This window comes from Sciurus carolinensis, chromosome 15, assembly GCF_902686445.1.
Source record: "Sciurus carolinensis chromosome 15, mSciCar1.2, whole genome shotgun sequence".
NCBI classification, from domain to species: domain Eukaryota; kingdom Metazoa; phylum Chordata; class Mammalia; order Rodentia; family Sciuridae; genus Sciurus; species Sciurus carolinensis.
Genome location: NC_062227.1, coordinates 42,780,162 through 42,794,768, shown reverse-complemented (window position 1 = coordinate 42,794,768; position 14,607 = coordinate 42,780,162). Strand labels below are relative to the sequence as shown.

General features: G+C 36.1%; 1 protein-coding gene across 1 annotated transcript in view; it reads left to right on the top strand.

Moving 5' to 3' along the window:
* Ccdc178 (coiled-coil domain containing 178) overlaps positions 1–14,607 on the top strand; it is a 356,910-nt gene that overhangs the window by 49,187 nt on the left and 293,116 nt on the right. The window contains exons 7-8 of the mRNA XM_047526223.1: positions 385–527; positions 13,607–13,760. Coding sequence (XP_047382179.1) covers positions 385–527; positions 13,607–13,760 — 297 coding nt within the window. The remainder of the gene's footprint in view (positions 1–384; positions 528–13,606; positions 13,761–14,607) is intronic.

Here is a 14,607-nt window from a genome sequence, read left to right as displayed (position 1 = left end):
AAGAGGTGTCTGGCTGCCCTGCCCTGATCCCAGAGGCTGTTTGCGGATCGAGGCTCTCCGTTGGTTCGGGGGCTTGTGGCTGGTTCTATGTAGAAAGTCTCTCACTGGGCGGTCAGCTCCGAGAGGCTAGCCTTGAACGGCACCTCCCACCGCAGGGGTCCAGACTACTTGGGGAAGTCTCTGGCTGCCCTGTCTGGACCCTGAATCTGCTTGCGTGCCAGAGTACGCTGAGCTGCACTGGCTCCGGGACTCGGAGCTTGTTCTGGTCAGAAAGGCTCTCCTATGAAGAACTTTTTATCTAAATTATAAGTTCCCTAAGTTAAAGTTATTTCTTTTAATTAACCATTAAGTACATACGTTAGAAAAAGTACTTTTTACATCTAGGTAGTGGAACAGTACAGACAAGTTCATGAACAACTTGAAGAACTTAAAGATGCCTTTGAAAATTCCAAATTGAGAGTTAAAGAAGCTAAAGAAAGAATGGATAAAGATATTTCCCTTGATGAAGCAAGCATAGAGAAGTACAAGTAAGAATTTTTCATAAACGCTACTTATAGCATTTAGAAATAAAATTCTAATTCAAAATGTACTATATATTATGGTTCAAAAATTTTCAGATAATAAGATTTTAAATTACCTATATCTAGCTTATTGACAAGCTTATATGTTAAAATATGTGCATTTTATATTTGTAAATTTATATAAATTCTTAAAGCAGTATATTTCTATTACTTTAAAGCTTTTCATATAGATTGTCAAATTGTCTAAGGATAACAATATATATCCCTGCTATCCATGTACAAAAGTGACGACCTTGTATTTTTAAAAATAGGAGATATTATGAAATATTACATATTAATGCATTAATTATAAATAGCATTTATTTAACTTTATTTACTTAATAATAAAATGAGTATTTAAAAATATGCATATTAATTATATCTTACCTATTATTAATAAGATATTTTTATCTTTTTTTTCGTGGTACTGGGGATTGAACCGAGGGTCTTGTGCTTATGAGGCAAGCACTCTACCAACTGAGCTATATCTCCAGCCCTCACATTTGTTTTCGATGTATTTGTAATTGCTGATTTTCTTCCAGGTGCTTTCATTCTTTATGACTTTAAATTCTTTATGGTTCCGGTTGTCATCATAAAATTTCACTTACTTAATCAATTCATTAATTATGGATTTTCAAATAAATATGAGCACAATGAACACACAACTTATACAAAATTCTATGAACTAGATAACATTCATTTGTTAAGGTGCTTCTGTTTCCTCACATCCAATATGTAGTCGAAATGTACTTAAAGATGATCTATTATTTAATGGATAAATCTATTTTTTAACTCACTAGATCTATTGTATTTTCATTATCATCCAACCTCAGATATATTTTAAAATTTTCATCATGATTTTTTTGAGTTCTGGGTTATTAAAAATATATTTAAACATATGTATTAAAATTTTTAATTGTAAGTTCTAATTATCTTTTTATTATTGCTTTCTAGTTAAATTGTATTTTACTCAGAGAACATTATAGAGCTCTAGCCCTAAAAATTATAAGTCTTAACAGCTGGTTTAGTGACATAGTACACACACACACACACACATACACATATGCAATAATAGAAACATATGCACATGTATATATATGTGTGTGTATATATGTTTATACATATACATATATTTTGTTAAGTATTTCTCATGTAATTGAATACAACATTTAATTTCATTTGTTGAGTTTATTTTCAGCTATTTCTGGAATCAAGTTTTCTATTATAGAGATTAACCTTTGCATAACAACATTAGCATTATCTGGTCCGTTTTCAAAATATAGGATCTCAGGCTCAACCCAGTCCTACTGAATGAGAATCTGTACTTTTAAAAGATCCCAAGGTGATTTTGGAGATGTACCATCATTACTGATTTTTTACTACTTTTCCCTCAAGGGTTGAGAAAGAACTACAGTATTGCCCATCATAGCGGTATATCTGTCTACCTAATTTTTGGTGATTCCATCAACTTTTTGCTTTATGTATTTTGAAGCTATATTCTCAGATGCATTCAAGTTTAAGTTGTTATATCTTCCTAAAATACTGACGGACACCTTCTTTGTCTTGGAATTCTGTCCATTCCCAATAATCTTTCTTTCCATTTTTTTTTCTTGAGGTATGTATTGCGCACAGATTAGTAGCCAGAGTCTGTCAAGTCCTTCTTTTTGTGGAGCTAGTCAAGTTGCTGGTTCTCAGCTTCCCATCTCTGCAGAATGAGGTGGGGCGGGTTGGAGGGTGCTGTCTGCTCCGCTCACAGAGAGCGGTCACTGTAGAGTTCTGTGAGAATTCCCAGAGGCGGAGCTCCTGGAGCAGGAGTGTGGGTCTAGCTAGACCCTAGGTGCTTTGTTGAATGACGTTTGATCTGAAGCTTTTAAATCAGCACATCTCTGGAGTACAGCTGCTTGCCATCCTTGCTGGGAGTCTGCATCCCTGGAGGAGTCTCCCCTGGCTTATTCTTGTGCAGTGGAGGAGCCAGTCCTTCGCCCCCTCTGCCACCCGCATCTCTCTGCCTCTTGCGCTCAGTCCCAAAGTCACATTCACTGCCCCCTCCCTGCCCATGAAGTTCCCGGGGCGCCCTCGCTGGTCCTGCGAACCCACCAGGAGACTCAAAGTGTGAGAGGCACCTGGAATTTCTGGGGCCGAGAGCCCTGAAGTCCCCTGGGTACAACACTCTTCGTGTCTAATTTTCACCTGGTTTTCCAGTCGCACTCGGGGTTGTGTGGTGGTGGGCCTCTGCCAGGTCAGGTTTTCAGACCCAGCTGGAATCCCCCGGGCTGGGCGAAGACGGTGGCTATCTTTGAACTCTCCTGGGCTACCGGGAGGTGTGGGCGGCTCTCCCACGGGAGGATATAGGGTAGTCCACCCACTGGATCAGCTCCACAGTGTCCTTGGTCACTGATTTCTCCATTTCAGGACACGCCACGGTGCCACCTGAAATGCAGGATTTCTTAGCCCCCAGCTCGGATTTACCTGTGGTGGATCTGCATTGGTGGCCCTCTGTGCCGGCGGTGGGATTTTTCTTCCTTTTAAAAATTATTTTATTCTATCCAAACTTCTGCAGCTAGAGAGAAAGTTCTGAGAGTTCCGTGTTAGATCCCACAGTAAGATTTCTCTTTTCACCTACCTCAAAAAGGAGCTGGTCTCATACTGCGGAGCAGCTTGGAAAGTAACATCTTCTACTCTGCCATCTTGATATTAAGCCCTTCTTTTTCTTTTCTTTTCTTTTTTTTTAAATTTTTTGATTCATTGTACAAAAATGGGGTTCAACTTTTTGTGTCTCTGGTTGTACATAAGTCACCCCATTTGTGTAATCATACATATACATAGGGTAATGCTGTTTGTCTCATTCCATTATCTTTCCTCCCCTCTCCCCACCCCTCATTTCCTTCTACACAATCCATCCTTCCTCCATTCTTCCCTTACCCCCTCCCCCACCCATTAAGTATCATCATCCACTTATCAGGGGAAACATTCGACCTTTGGTGTTTTGGGATTGACTTATCTCACTTAGCATGATATTCTCAGTTAGAGAACTCCATCCATTTACTTGCAAATACCATAATTTTATTCTTCTTTATGACTGAATAATATTTCATTGTGTGTATATGCCACAGTTTCTTTATACATTCATCTGTTGAAGGGCCTCTAGGTTGGTTCCATAGCTTAGCTATTGTGAACTGAGTTGCTATAAACATTGATGTGGCTGCATCACTGTAGTATGCAGATTTTAAGTCCTTCGGATATAGGCCAAGGAGTGGGATAGCTGGATCAACTGGTGGTTCCACTTCAAGTTTTCTGAGGAATCTCCATACTACTTTTCCAGAGTAGCTGCACCAATTTGCAATCCCACCAGCAATGTATGAGTGCTGTACAGATTCAGTGCCATTCCACTGAAAATTCCAATGACACACCTCATAGAAATAGAGAAAGCAATCATGAAATTCATTTGGAAGAATAAGAGAACCATCTTATAGAAGAAAAAGTAGGTCTAAATCTTCAATTTGTTGGCTTAGGATCAGACTTCCTTAACAGGACTCCCATAGCACAAGAAATAAAAGCAAGAATCAACAACTGGGATAGATTCAAACTAAAAAAGCTTTCTCTCAGCAAAGGAAACTCTCAGTAATGTGAACACTCAGACTTCAGATAGAGCGCTAATTTCCAGAATCTATAAAGAACTCAAAAAACTCTACACCAAGAATGCAAATAATCCAATCAATAAATGGGCTAAGGAAATGAACAGACACTTCACAGAAGAAGATGTACAAGCAATCAACAGATATATGAAAAAATGTTCAACATCTCTAGTAATAAGAGAAATGCAAATCAAAACTACCCTAAGATTCCATCTCACCCCAATTAGAATGGCAATTATCAAGAGTACAAGCAACAATAGGTGTTGGCGAGGATGTGGGAAAAAAGGTACACTCATACATTGCTGGTGGGGTTGCAAATTAGTGCAGCCACTCTGGAAAGCAGTAGGAGATTTCTCAGAAAGTTTGGAATGGAACCACCATTTGACCCAGCTCTCCCACTCCTTGGCCTATACCCAAAGGACTTAAAATCAGCATACTACAGAGATACAGTCACATCAATGTTCATCGCTGCTCAATTCACCATAGCCAGATTGTGGAACCAACCTAGATGTCCTTCAATTGATGAATGGATAAAGAAACTGTGGCATATATATACAATGGAAAATTACTCCGGCATAAAGAAAGATAAAGTTATGGTATTTGCAGGCAAATGGATGAAATTGGAGAATATCATGCTAAGTGAGATAAACCAATCTCAAAAAACTAAAGGATGAATGATCTTGCTGATAAGTGGATGAGGACATATAATGGGGGGTGGGAGGGGTTAGCATTAGGGTTAGGATTAGGTTTAGGATTAGGGTTAAGGAGGGTGGTAAGAATGGAGGAAGGAAGGACTGTATAGAGGGAAAAGAGGGGTGGGGGGAGGGAAAAATAACAGAATGAATCAAACAACATTACCCTATGTAAATTTATGATTACACAAATGGTATGCCTTGACTCCATGTACAAATAGAGAAACAACATGTATCCCATTTGTTTACAATAAAAAAAAAAGAATAAGAGAACCAGAATAACCAAAGCAATCCTTAGCAGGAAGAACAAAGCAGGTGGTATCAAAATACCAGAACTTCAAATGTATTACAGAGCAATGGTAACACAAACAGCATGGTGTTGGCACCAGAATAGACAGGCAGACCAATGGTACAGAATAGAGGACACGGATACAACCCACATAAATACAGTTATCTCGTACTAGACAAAGGTGCCAAAAACATACAATGTACAAAAGATAGCCTCTTCAACAAATGATGCTGGGAAAACTGGAAATCCATATGCAGCAAAATGAAATTAAACCCCTATCTCTCACCCTGTACAAAACTAGGAATTAGACCTAGGAATTAGGACCTAGGAATTAGACCAGAGATCCTGCACCAAATAGAAGAAAAAATAGGCCCAAATCTTTATCATGTTAGCTTAGAACCAGATTTTCTTAACAAGACTCCCAAAGCATAAGAAATAAAAGCAGGAATCAATAAATGGGATAGACTCAAACTAAAAAGCTTTTTCTCAGTAAAGGAAACAATCAACAATGTCAAGAGAGAGTCTATGGAGTGGGAGAAAATCTTTACCATATGCACTAATGTCCAGAATTTATAAAGAACTCAAAAAACTTTATACCAAGAACACAAATAACCCAATCAACAAATGGGCCAAGGAATTGAGCAGACACTTCACAGAAGAAGATTTACAAACTATCAACAGATATACCAAAAAATGTTCAACATCTCTAGTAATAAGAGAAATGCAAATCAAAACTACCCTAAGATTTCATCTCACCCTAAGTAGATTGACTATTACCGAGAATTCAAACAACAATAGGTGTTGGTGAGGATGTGCAAATTGGTGCATTGTTTTCTTAATAGATGTACTTACTTCATTATTTATTATTTATTATTATTGTTGTTGTTGGGCTTGGGTCCCTTCCTGCTGATGTAGGGAAGCCTTAGTTGAGATTACTGGGGAGATTTGGCTCTAGGTCTTGTTTCTCCCAAACTCTTTCTTGTTCTTGTTATAATAAGGACTTCTTTCTCTGTACTATCCTCTACCCCACTCTGAAAGGCGTAGAATAATTCTAATTTCTATTGCCATAGGTTAATTTTGCCTGTTCTTGGATTTTATATGAACACACAGCATGTGTACTATGGTGTCTAGCCTCTTTTCACTCACTATGCTATCGACTATATTCATTCATGTCCTTGTGGATCAACAAATTGTTCTTTTGTTATTATTGTGAAGTAGTCTATAATGTAAATATAATGTAATTTTTAATCCTTTTCCTATTTATGGACTTGATTATTTTATCTTTTGGAATTTCATGAATGAAACTACCATGAATGTTATTGAACCTTTGTTTCCTTGGACATAAGTGCTGATTTCTCTTAGATGTATATTGGGCACTGTGTTACGCTATGTTCTTACTATAAGTATATGTTTCAGTTTAGGAGGTAACTGCTAAATTTCTTTCCAAAATAGTTGTACCCTATTACAGTTCTACCAGCAGCATACAACATTTCCAGCTGCTCCATAACCCCATCAGCTCTTTATATTGCCAGTCTCCTATGCAATGTTTTCTCCTTACTTCTTTAATTTGAATTTACCAGAAAGGTAATGATACCAAACTCCTTTATATTATTTATTGGCTATTTTGATGCCCTCTTCCATGACAGACCATAAAAACTTATTTTACTTTTTTTACTCTATGTTTTTCTTATGGATTTGAAGGAAATCTCCATGTAGTTTCAACAGAAGTACTCTCTTAGATATATGTGTTATAAATATCTTCTCCAAGTCTGTGGCATGACTTTTCATTTTTTTCAGTCATGTCTTTTTTTGTTATGAAATTTATTAATTTTAGTGATGTTCAATTTGACAATTTTTCTGACAGTGATTTTTCTAGAATAATTTTAAATAAAACTTGATCTAAGTCTATAAAATATTGTTTCCTATCTATCATCTATCTTTAATCATTTATTTTTGGATCTATGTCTGCTCTAATACCAAACTTTCCTAGCTAATGTAGCTCTTGACTAAAATTATAACCTAGTGATTTAAACCAGGCAATTTTATTATTGTTCTTTAAGATTATCTTAGCTCTTCTGGATTTTTTTCTTCATGACACTTATAGAATCCAGTTTACCAATTAAAAAAAAAATTCAAAAAAAAAAAAAAAACAACTGTTGAAGTTTAATTGACCTTGCATCATTATTTTATTTTCTAGTTTGTCGTTATAGTTTTCTGTTCCTGCCCAAACAAATGAACACCAATTTGGTGGTTTAAACAAATAGAAATTTTGTTTTCTCACAGTTATGAAAGCCAAATGTCTGAAATCAGCTGAGATGAATATTTCAACTGGGTACACTACCCTTGGAAGTTGTAGGAAGTTGTTTCTTTCACCTTAGAGTGACTGCCAGCTTTCCTTGACTTGTAGTCACATCACTCCAATCTTTAAGGCCAACATCTTTTTTTGTGTGTGTGGTAATGGGGATTGAACCCACTTACCTTGAGCATGTGAGGCAAGCACTCTACCAACTGAGCTATCTGCCTAGCCCAAGACCTACAGCTTCAAACCTCTCTGCTGTACCTTTACATCACCTCCTTTGTGCACACATGGGCATATGCACATGTGGTAAAATCTCCCTTGGCTCTTTCTTTTGTTGCTCACCAAGGTAATCCAGGATAATCTTTCCATCTCAAGGTCCTTAACTCCTGCAAAGACACCCCTCCACTTTGTGCCATCTGTTATGGTTTAGATGTGAAGGGTCATCCAAAGGCACATGTGTAAGACAATGCAAGAAAGTTTAGAGGTGAAGTAATTGGGTTATGAGAGCTTTAACCTAATGAGTGTATTAATCCTCTGATATGGATTAAGTGGGAGGTTAATCCTCTGCCATGATGTTCTGGCCCATGGCAGTGGAGTTAGCCATCTATGGACTAAGATCACTGAAACTGTGAGCACCAAATAAACTTTTCCTCCTCTAAGATTTTTCTTGTCTGGTTTTTTCATCACAGTGTTGAAAAAACGGACAAAAACACAAATTGTTACCATGAAATGGGGTTGTTGCTGGGATTAACTTAACATGTGGTTCAAAAGTCTTTGGAACTTGTTTGTGGGGAAAGGACTTTTCAAAAGTTTAGAGATGCACTCTGGAAAAACTTGTTGTAAGTGGAACTTAATGGGCAATTCTGGTAGGAGCTCAAAAGAGCTCAGAAGTGGACAGTGAAGACTGGGTCCATGAGGTTTCAGAGGATAGAGAGGACTCCATTGGAAATTTGACTGGACACCATTCATGTTACATTCTAGCAAAGGAGTTATCTACATTTTTCTCTTGTCCTGAAACTTTCTATGAAACTCAATTTAAAGGTGATGGACTGATTAATCCAGCAGAAGAAAGGTCAAGGCAGCACAGCATTCAGGTGGTGGCATGAATATTAATGACAACTTTCAGACAAGTTTCCTATGATAATCAGGAGCAGAAAGCAGAGCAGAAAGATTTGAGAGTGTTGTAGTTTGACCAGAAAAGTGGGAGTAAAACTGGGTGAAGCAAGATGTGGTTGTTAAAGACATAACAGACACTAAAAAGATGCTGACTACTTCACCCAGAGACAATAGGAAAGATGGTTTGCAAGCAGGAATTAGCAAGAGCACACACATCTCAGTCTCAAGGGTATAAAAATGAAACTTCCTTTGAGAAGAGATCATGTGGGCACCCTTCTTGAACAGGGGGTCTAGGAAGTTGTCTCACTATCTTCAACTGCCTGGGCACTCATGGGTTGCTGTAGCCTTGATCCCAGGAGTCTTGACTACTGCTCTAGATGGCAACAGATCTTGGCATCAAAGCTGTGGTGCTGGTTCTGGAGGAATGCAGGATGCTGGAGTTAAGAGTCATGGAGGTTTCTACCAAGATTTCAAAGGAAGACCTGGGAGGTCAGGAAAACTGTTCAGCCCCTACAAAGGTGATGAATGAAGAAGTAAGAAGGAAACCAAAGTTGCAGTGGAGACCCCCATGATTAAAAGATGCCAGCAACATGGGATGTCTGCCTAGGAAAGCTGCAGGAATTGAGCAGAAACAAGCCAAGAGAGAGGCCATGTGGGCTGCCACCAGCAAGTCTATAGGGGCAGAGTTGGAGCCCTTTGGAGAGAAGTCACAATGCCATGTGCCCCAGATGCTAGACATGGAGATACAGAACATTTTTACGCAGTTGAGTTTTGGTCTTGCTTTGGTGCCATCCTCCATCTATGCCTACTTTTCTCCAATTTGTAATGGCAATGTTTACTCTTTGCCTTTATACATTCGACATATGTAACTTGTGACCTTTACAGGGTAAAATATCTAAGAGTTTTCCTTGAGTCTCAGAGACTTTGGACTTGGACTTTGGGGTAATCCTAGAACTGTTAAGGCTATGCAGACTTTTGAAAATAGACTAAATATATTTTGCATTGTGAGATGAGCATGAACTTTTGGGGGCCTGGGGTGGAATGTTATGGTTTAGATATGAGTGTCCCCAAAAAGCTCATATGTAAGACAATGCAAGAAAGTTTAAAAGTAAAATGATTACATTATGAGAGCTTTAACCTAATTAGTGCATTAATCCACTGATATGAATTAACTGAGGGGTAACTGGAGGCAGATGGGGAGTGACTGGAAGAGGCAAATCACTGCGGGGGGATGCCTTTGGGGTTTATAATTTGTCCCTAGTAAACAGAACTCTCTCTGCTTCGCGATTGCTCTATTCCGAGCTGTTTTTCTTTCCTCTGCCTTGTTGTTCTGCCTTATCTCAAGCCCAGAGCAATGGATTCAGTCATCACAGACCACTGAAACTGTGAGTGCCAAGTAAATTTTCCTCCTCAGAAATTGTTCTTGTTGGGTATTTTCATCATAGTAGAGAAATAGTTGACTGAAACACCATCTAAGGTAATGCTCACGAGTTTCAAGGATTAGTATATGGAATTTCTGGAGAATACTTTTCAGTTTATTACACTACTATATAGAAACTCAGATTTTAATGTATATTTATCATATTCAGTGGCCCTACTTATTTATGTATCCAAACTGTTTATAAATTTAAAAAATATTTTTACATACAAAATCTTATCTGACAATAACAATATTTTCATTTTTTAAATATTTATCTTTTATTTCCTTATATCACCGGCTAAGTATTTCATGAAATATTAAATAAAAGTGTTAATGACAAAGAAGTTAAGGTATCTGTGTCTCTCATTCTCTGTGAGAAGTGGATCAGCATTTCAACATCAGTTATGATGATGGATGATGTTATGGTTTGGCTTATGTGTTAAAGACTTGGTCCCCAATGTAGCAACCTTTAGAGATGGGCTTTTTAGAAGTAATTGAACCATAAATTCTCTAAACCTCATCAATAGTTTGATTAATCCCTTGATGGAGTCATAGTAGAATGGACAATTGGAAGGTAGTTGAAAATGTAGGAGGCGGGATTTACTTGAAAGTAATTGATCCTTGGGAGCAAGACCCTCCACCATAATATTGGGCCTTACCACAGACACAAAGCAATGGAGCCATTCAACTATGAACTAAAAGCTCTGAAACCATGAGCCAAAGTAAATAGTTCCTCCTTTGATTTGCTCAGGTATTTTGTCACAGCAATACAAAGCTGACTAACAAGATGATGAGAGATGTGTATATACCATTTACAATATTAACTAAATTTTCTTTTTTATTCTAGTTGGCCTATGGTCATAAATAAGTTTTAGGTTTCATTAAGTTTCTGTTAAATTTATTGAGATGATAGTACCTTTTCTCTTTTATTCTGTAAATGGAATGAATTAGATTAATTTTCAAATGTTAGAGATATATAATATTTCTGAAGTAAATCCATTTGGTTAAAATGTAGTGAATTTTGGATATATCTCTGGTTAAATTGACTAATTTTTAATATGGTTTTTTTCTATCTATGATCATGAAACTAATGTCATGTAATTTTTTCTTGTCACACTTTGTTATCATGGTTTTGTTTGCTTTTTGCTTTATCAAATGTTCATCTTTATTTTTTCTGATATAATTGATATAAAATTAGTATTGTTTCTTCCATAGTGTTTCTAGTATTTCACTAGAAAAGCCTCCTGTGTCTGTATTTGTATGTGTGTGTGTGTGTGTGTGTGTGTGTGTGAGAGAGAGAGAGAGAGAGAGAGAGAGAGAGAGAGAGAAGTTATAGGATGATTCTTTTAACAGACACAGTATATTCATATTTTCTGTGTTTTATGTCAGTCTTGGTAATTCATGCAGGTCCATTTTATCCAAGCTTTTGCTTTTTTGCTCTTTTTATTTGTAAATAATTAGACTCATAGAAGTCTTAGAGTCCTGTATACCCTTTCCCTAACTTCTCCCAAGGGAAGATCATATAGATTAAAACTATTGTATTATATCAAAAGCAGGACTAGTTCTTGTTGGCCTATGCCCTATTGCATTTTCATCTTTTTTCTAAAACACACTCATGTGTGTGTGTGTGTGTGTGTGTGTGTGTGTGTGTGTGTCTGTAGTTGTATACAGTTTTAACCTTTGTGTAGATTTGGTAACCACTACCACAATCCAGTTTCAAATCATCTCCATGCTGTCCTTTTCATTTACATCTCCTGCCCTTTCTCTGTCTCCTGATAATCACTAATCTTTTCTGTCTTCAGAGTTTTTTTTTTCATTTTGAGAGTGTTCTATAAATGAAATCATACAGAGGTAACCTTTTGATTTTTGCCTTTTTTCATTAAGTATAATGCCCTTGAGATCACTTTGGGCTGTTGGATGTATCAAGAATTCATTTCTTTTTGTTCCTGAGTGGGAATTCATTGTGGAGGTGTCCCAGAGTTTGTTTATCCAATCAACCTTTGAGAGGCATTCAGTTTGTTTACAATTCTTTGCTAGGAGTAAAACCTATATGGATATTTATGTACAAGTTTTTGTGTGAACGTAAGTTTTCATTTCTCTGGGATAAATATCTAAGAGGGTGATTCTTGGGATATGTGTGAAAGAGCAATTTCGTTTTGTAAGACACTGTCAAATTTTTTTCCAGAGTCACTTTACCATTTTAACTTCTCATTAGCAATATATGAGACAGTTTATTCACAACAGATAACTTATTATTTTTTTAGTTATTATAGTAGATTTGTAGTGATACCTCATTATAGTTTTAATTTACATTGAATTTTCAAATTATTCATGGTCTTATTTATTATTGTATTCTCTTTTGTGAATTACGTATTTTCTAAATGAATTGTTAGTTTTCATATGGTTGAGTATAAAGGATCCTTTCTATATTGAGGATAAAAGATTTTATCAGATATATAATTTGCAAATACTTTTATGTTTTGTAAAAAGTTTGCCTTTTCATCACCTTATGAAGGTATTTTATAATACAAAAGTTTTTAATTTTGATAAAATTCAGTTTACCAATTCTTCCTTGGATCATGTCTTTGGTGTCATATGTAAGACCCCTTGTCCTAACTCTAAAATCTTATCCTAAGATTTTTCTAACAATAATAGAATTTTTTATTTTATATTTAGACACATGAACATTTTTAGTTAAATTGTGTGGGAAGTGTTAGATTTAGTCAGAAGTTCATTTTTTTCCATTTTGTCTGTGATTATTCAATTGTTCTAACCCACTGTATGTTAAATTGTTTTCATTAAATTGTGTTTATAATTTTGTTAAATGTAGGTGGCATATTTGTGTAGATATATTTCTGGGTCTTTTATTTCATTTCATTGATATGTATGTCTATTACTCTGCAATATCACACTTGATTGATCACTGTACTATAAGTAATTCTTAACAGAGTAATTTTTCTATTTTATTCTTCTACCTTTATTCTGATTGAGTAGATATGAGAATGATAAAATTTAGACTACTAGTGGAGACAAGAATAGTAGCAAATTTTTATTCCCCAAAAAAATCCTCAAAAGGCTGAGGGATTGGTGGTGTCCACTTCAATAAGGAATAGATATAGAGGAACCACTGCAGTAGACCTCCATTGCATGACACTAGGCAATTGTCCACTTTACAAGCAACAGTCTGTAGTCAAGTCTCAAGACTAGGAATAATAGAGGTCATTGAAGGAAGAAAAATTAATTTCAATAGAAGAAAACTTAGCCAAACCTACTTATAAATTTGGAACTTTGAGTCTTCCCACCTCTCATTGCTTATGTGGCTTTTAGAATTCTGATAGTTCAGCCTTTACTACTCAGACATGGAAAGGTAAAGAAGAATCTTGTTCTTGCCTATTTGTTGCTTTAATTTTAGTTTTTGTGCAGAAATTATGTTGTTTCAGTTTAAGTTGACTCTACTTATGTAATCAGAGTAGATGCATAAGACACTGGGCCTGGATTATTTTCAGAATAAATTCTATCAATTCACAGTAAGTCAGAAGAGAAATTAAATATAATTTTTCTTTTCAATGTGGATAAAATCACTGTTTTTTCTTAGGAGAGAACTGGATAGACTTAACAATCTATTTAATCGCTACTCTTTATCAATAAAAAGTGCTAGTGCTCATATAGAAGAAAAACAAGAGGCAATGAGTGAAGCATTGAAAGAAACAGAGTCATCATCATCAGAATTATCTGCTTTGTCAAAAACAGTGAGTTTTTTCATATTTAAAAATCAAAATAGTGATTTGGCTTTGAGTGATGAGTAGTAAATTTTCTCTGTCAATAACTCAATAGCATGTAGCCAATTTTCTGCTTATGTTAATTTTCTATTGCTGCATAAAAAATTACCACAAATCCAGTAGCTTAAAATCCACACCATGTATTATGCTGATGTTTCTTTGTCTGAAGTCTGGGCATAGTATGGCTCAACAGGTTCCTCTGCTCCTGGTCTGATAAGACTGAAATCAAGGTGCCCACAACCCTGCATTCATTTCTTTCTTTCTTTCTTTCTTTCTTTCTTTCTTTCTTTCTTTCTTTCTTTCTTTCTTTCTTTCTTTCTTTCTTTCTTTCTTTCTTTCTTTTTCTTTCTCTCTCTCTCTCTCTTTCTTCTTTCTTTCTTTCTTTCTCTTTTCTTCTTCTTTTTTTTTTTTTTTTTTTTTTTGGAGATTCTGGAATGAATCTGCTTTGGGGCTCCTTCAGTTTTGACAAGACTGTCCCTTTCCTAACTGAGGTCCTTGTTTTCTTTGTGTAGCTGGTTGAGATCTCCTCTAAAGCCAGCAATGGTGTGTTGAGTCCTTCTCCTGCCTGGAACCACCCTGACCTCCCATTTTGATGGCATTGTCCTGAAGATGAAACTTTTTTCTTTCATAACTCATTCACTGTAGTAAAAATAAATAATGAAATAATCAAAGGAAATAATAGTACAGTAAAAGGAAATAATATACAATTCCTGTCTTTGTGTTTTCCTACCTAGATAAAGGACTCTTTGACACTTTGTATTACAAGACTCTTTAATTGCATCTTATTATGATTTACTAACTCATAGTTATTAGTGGA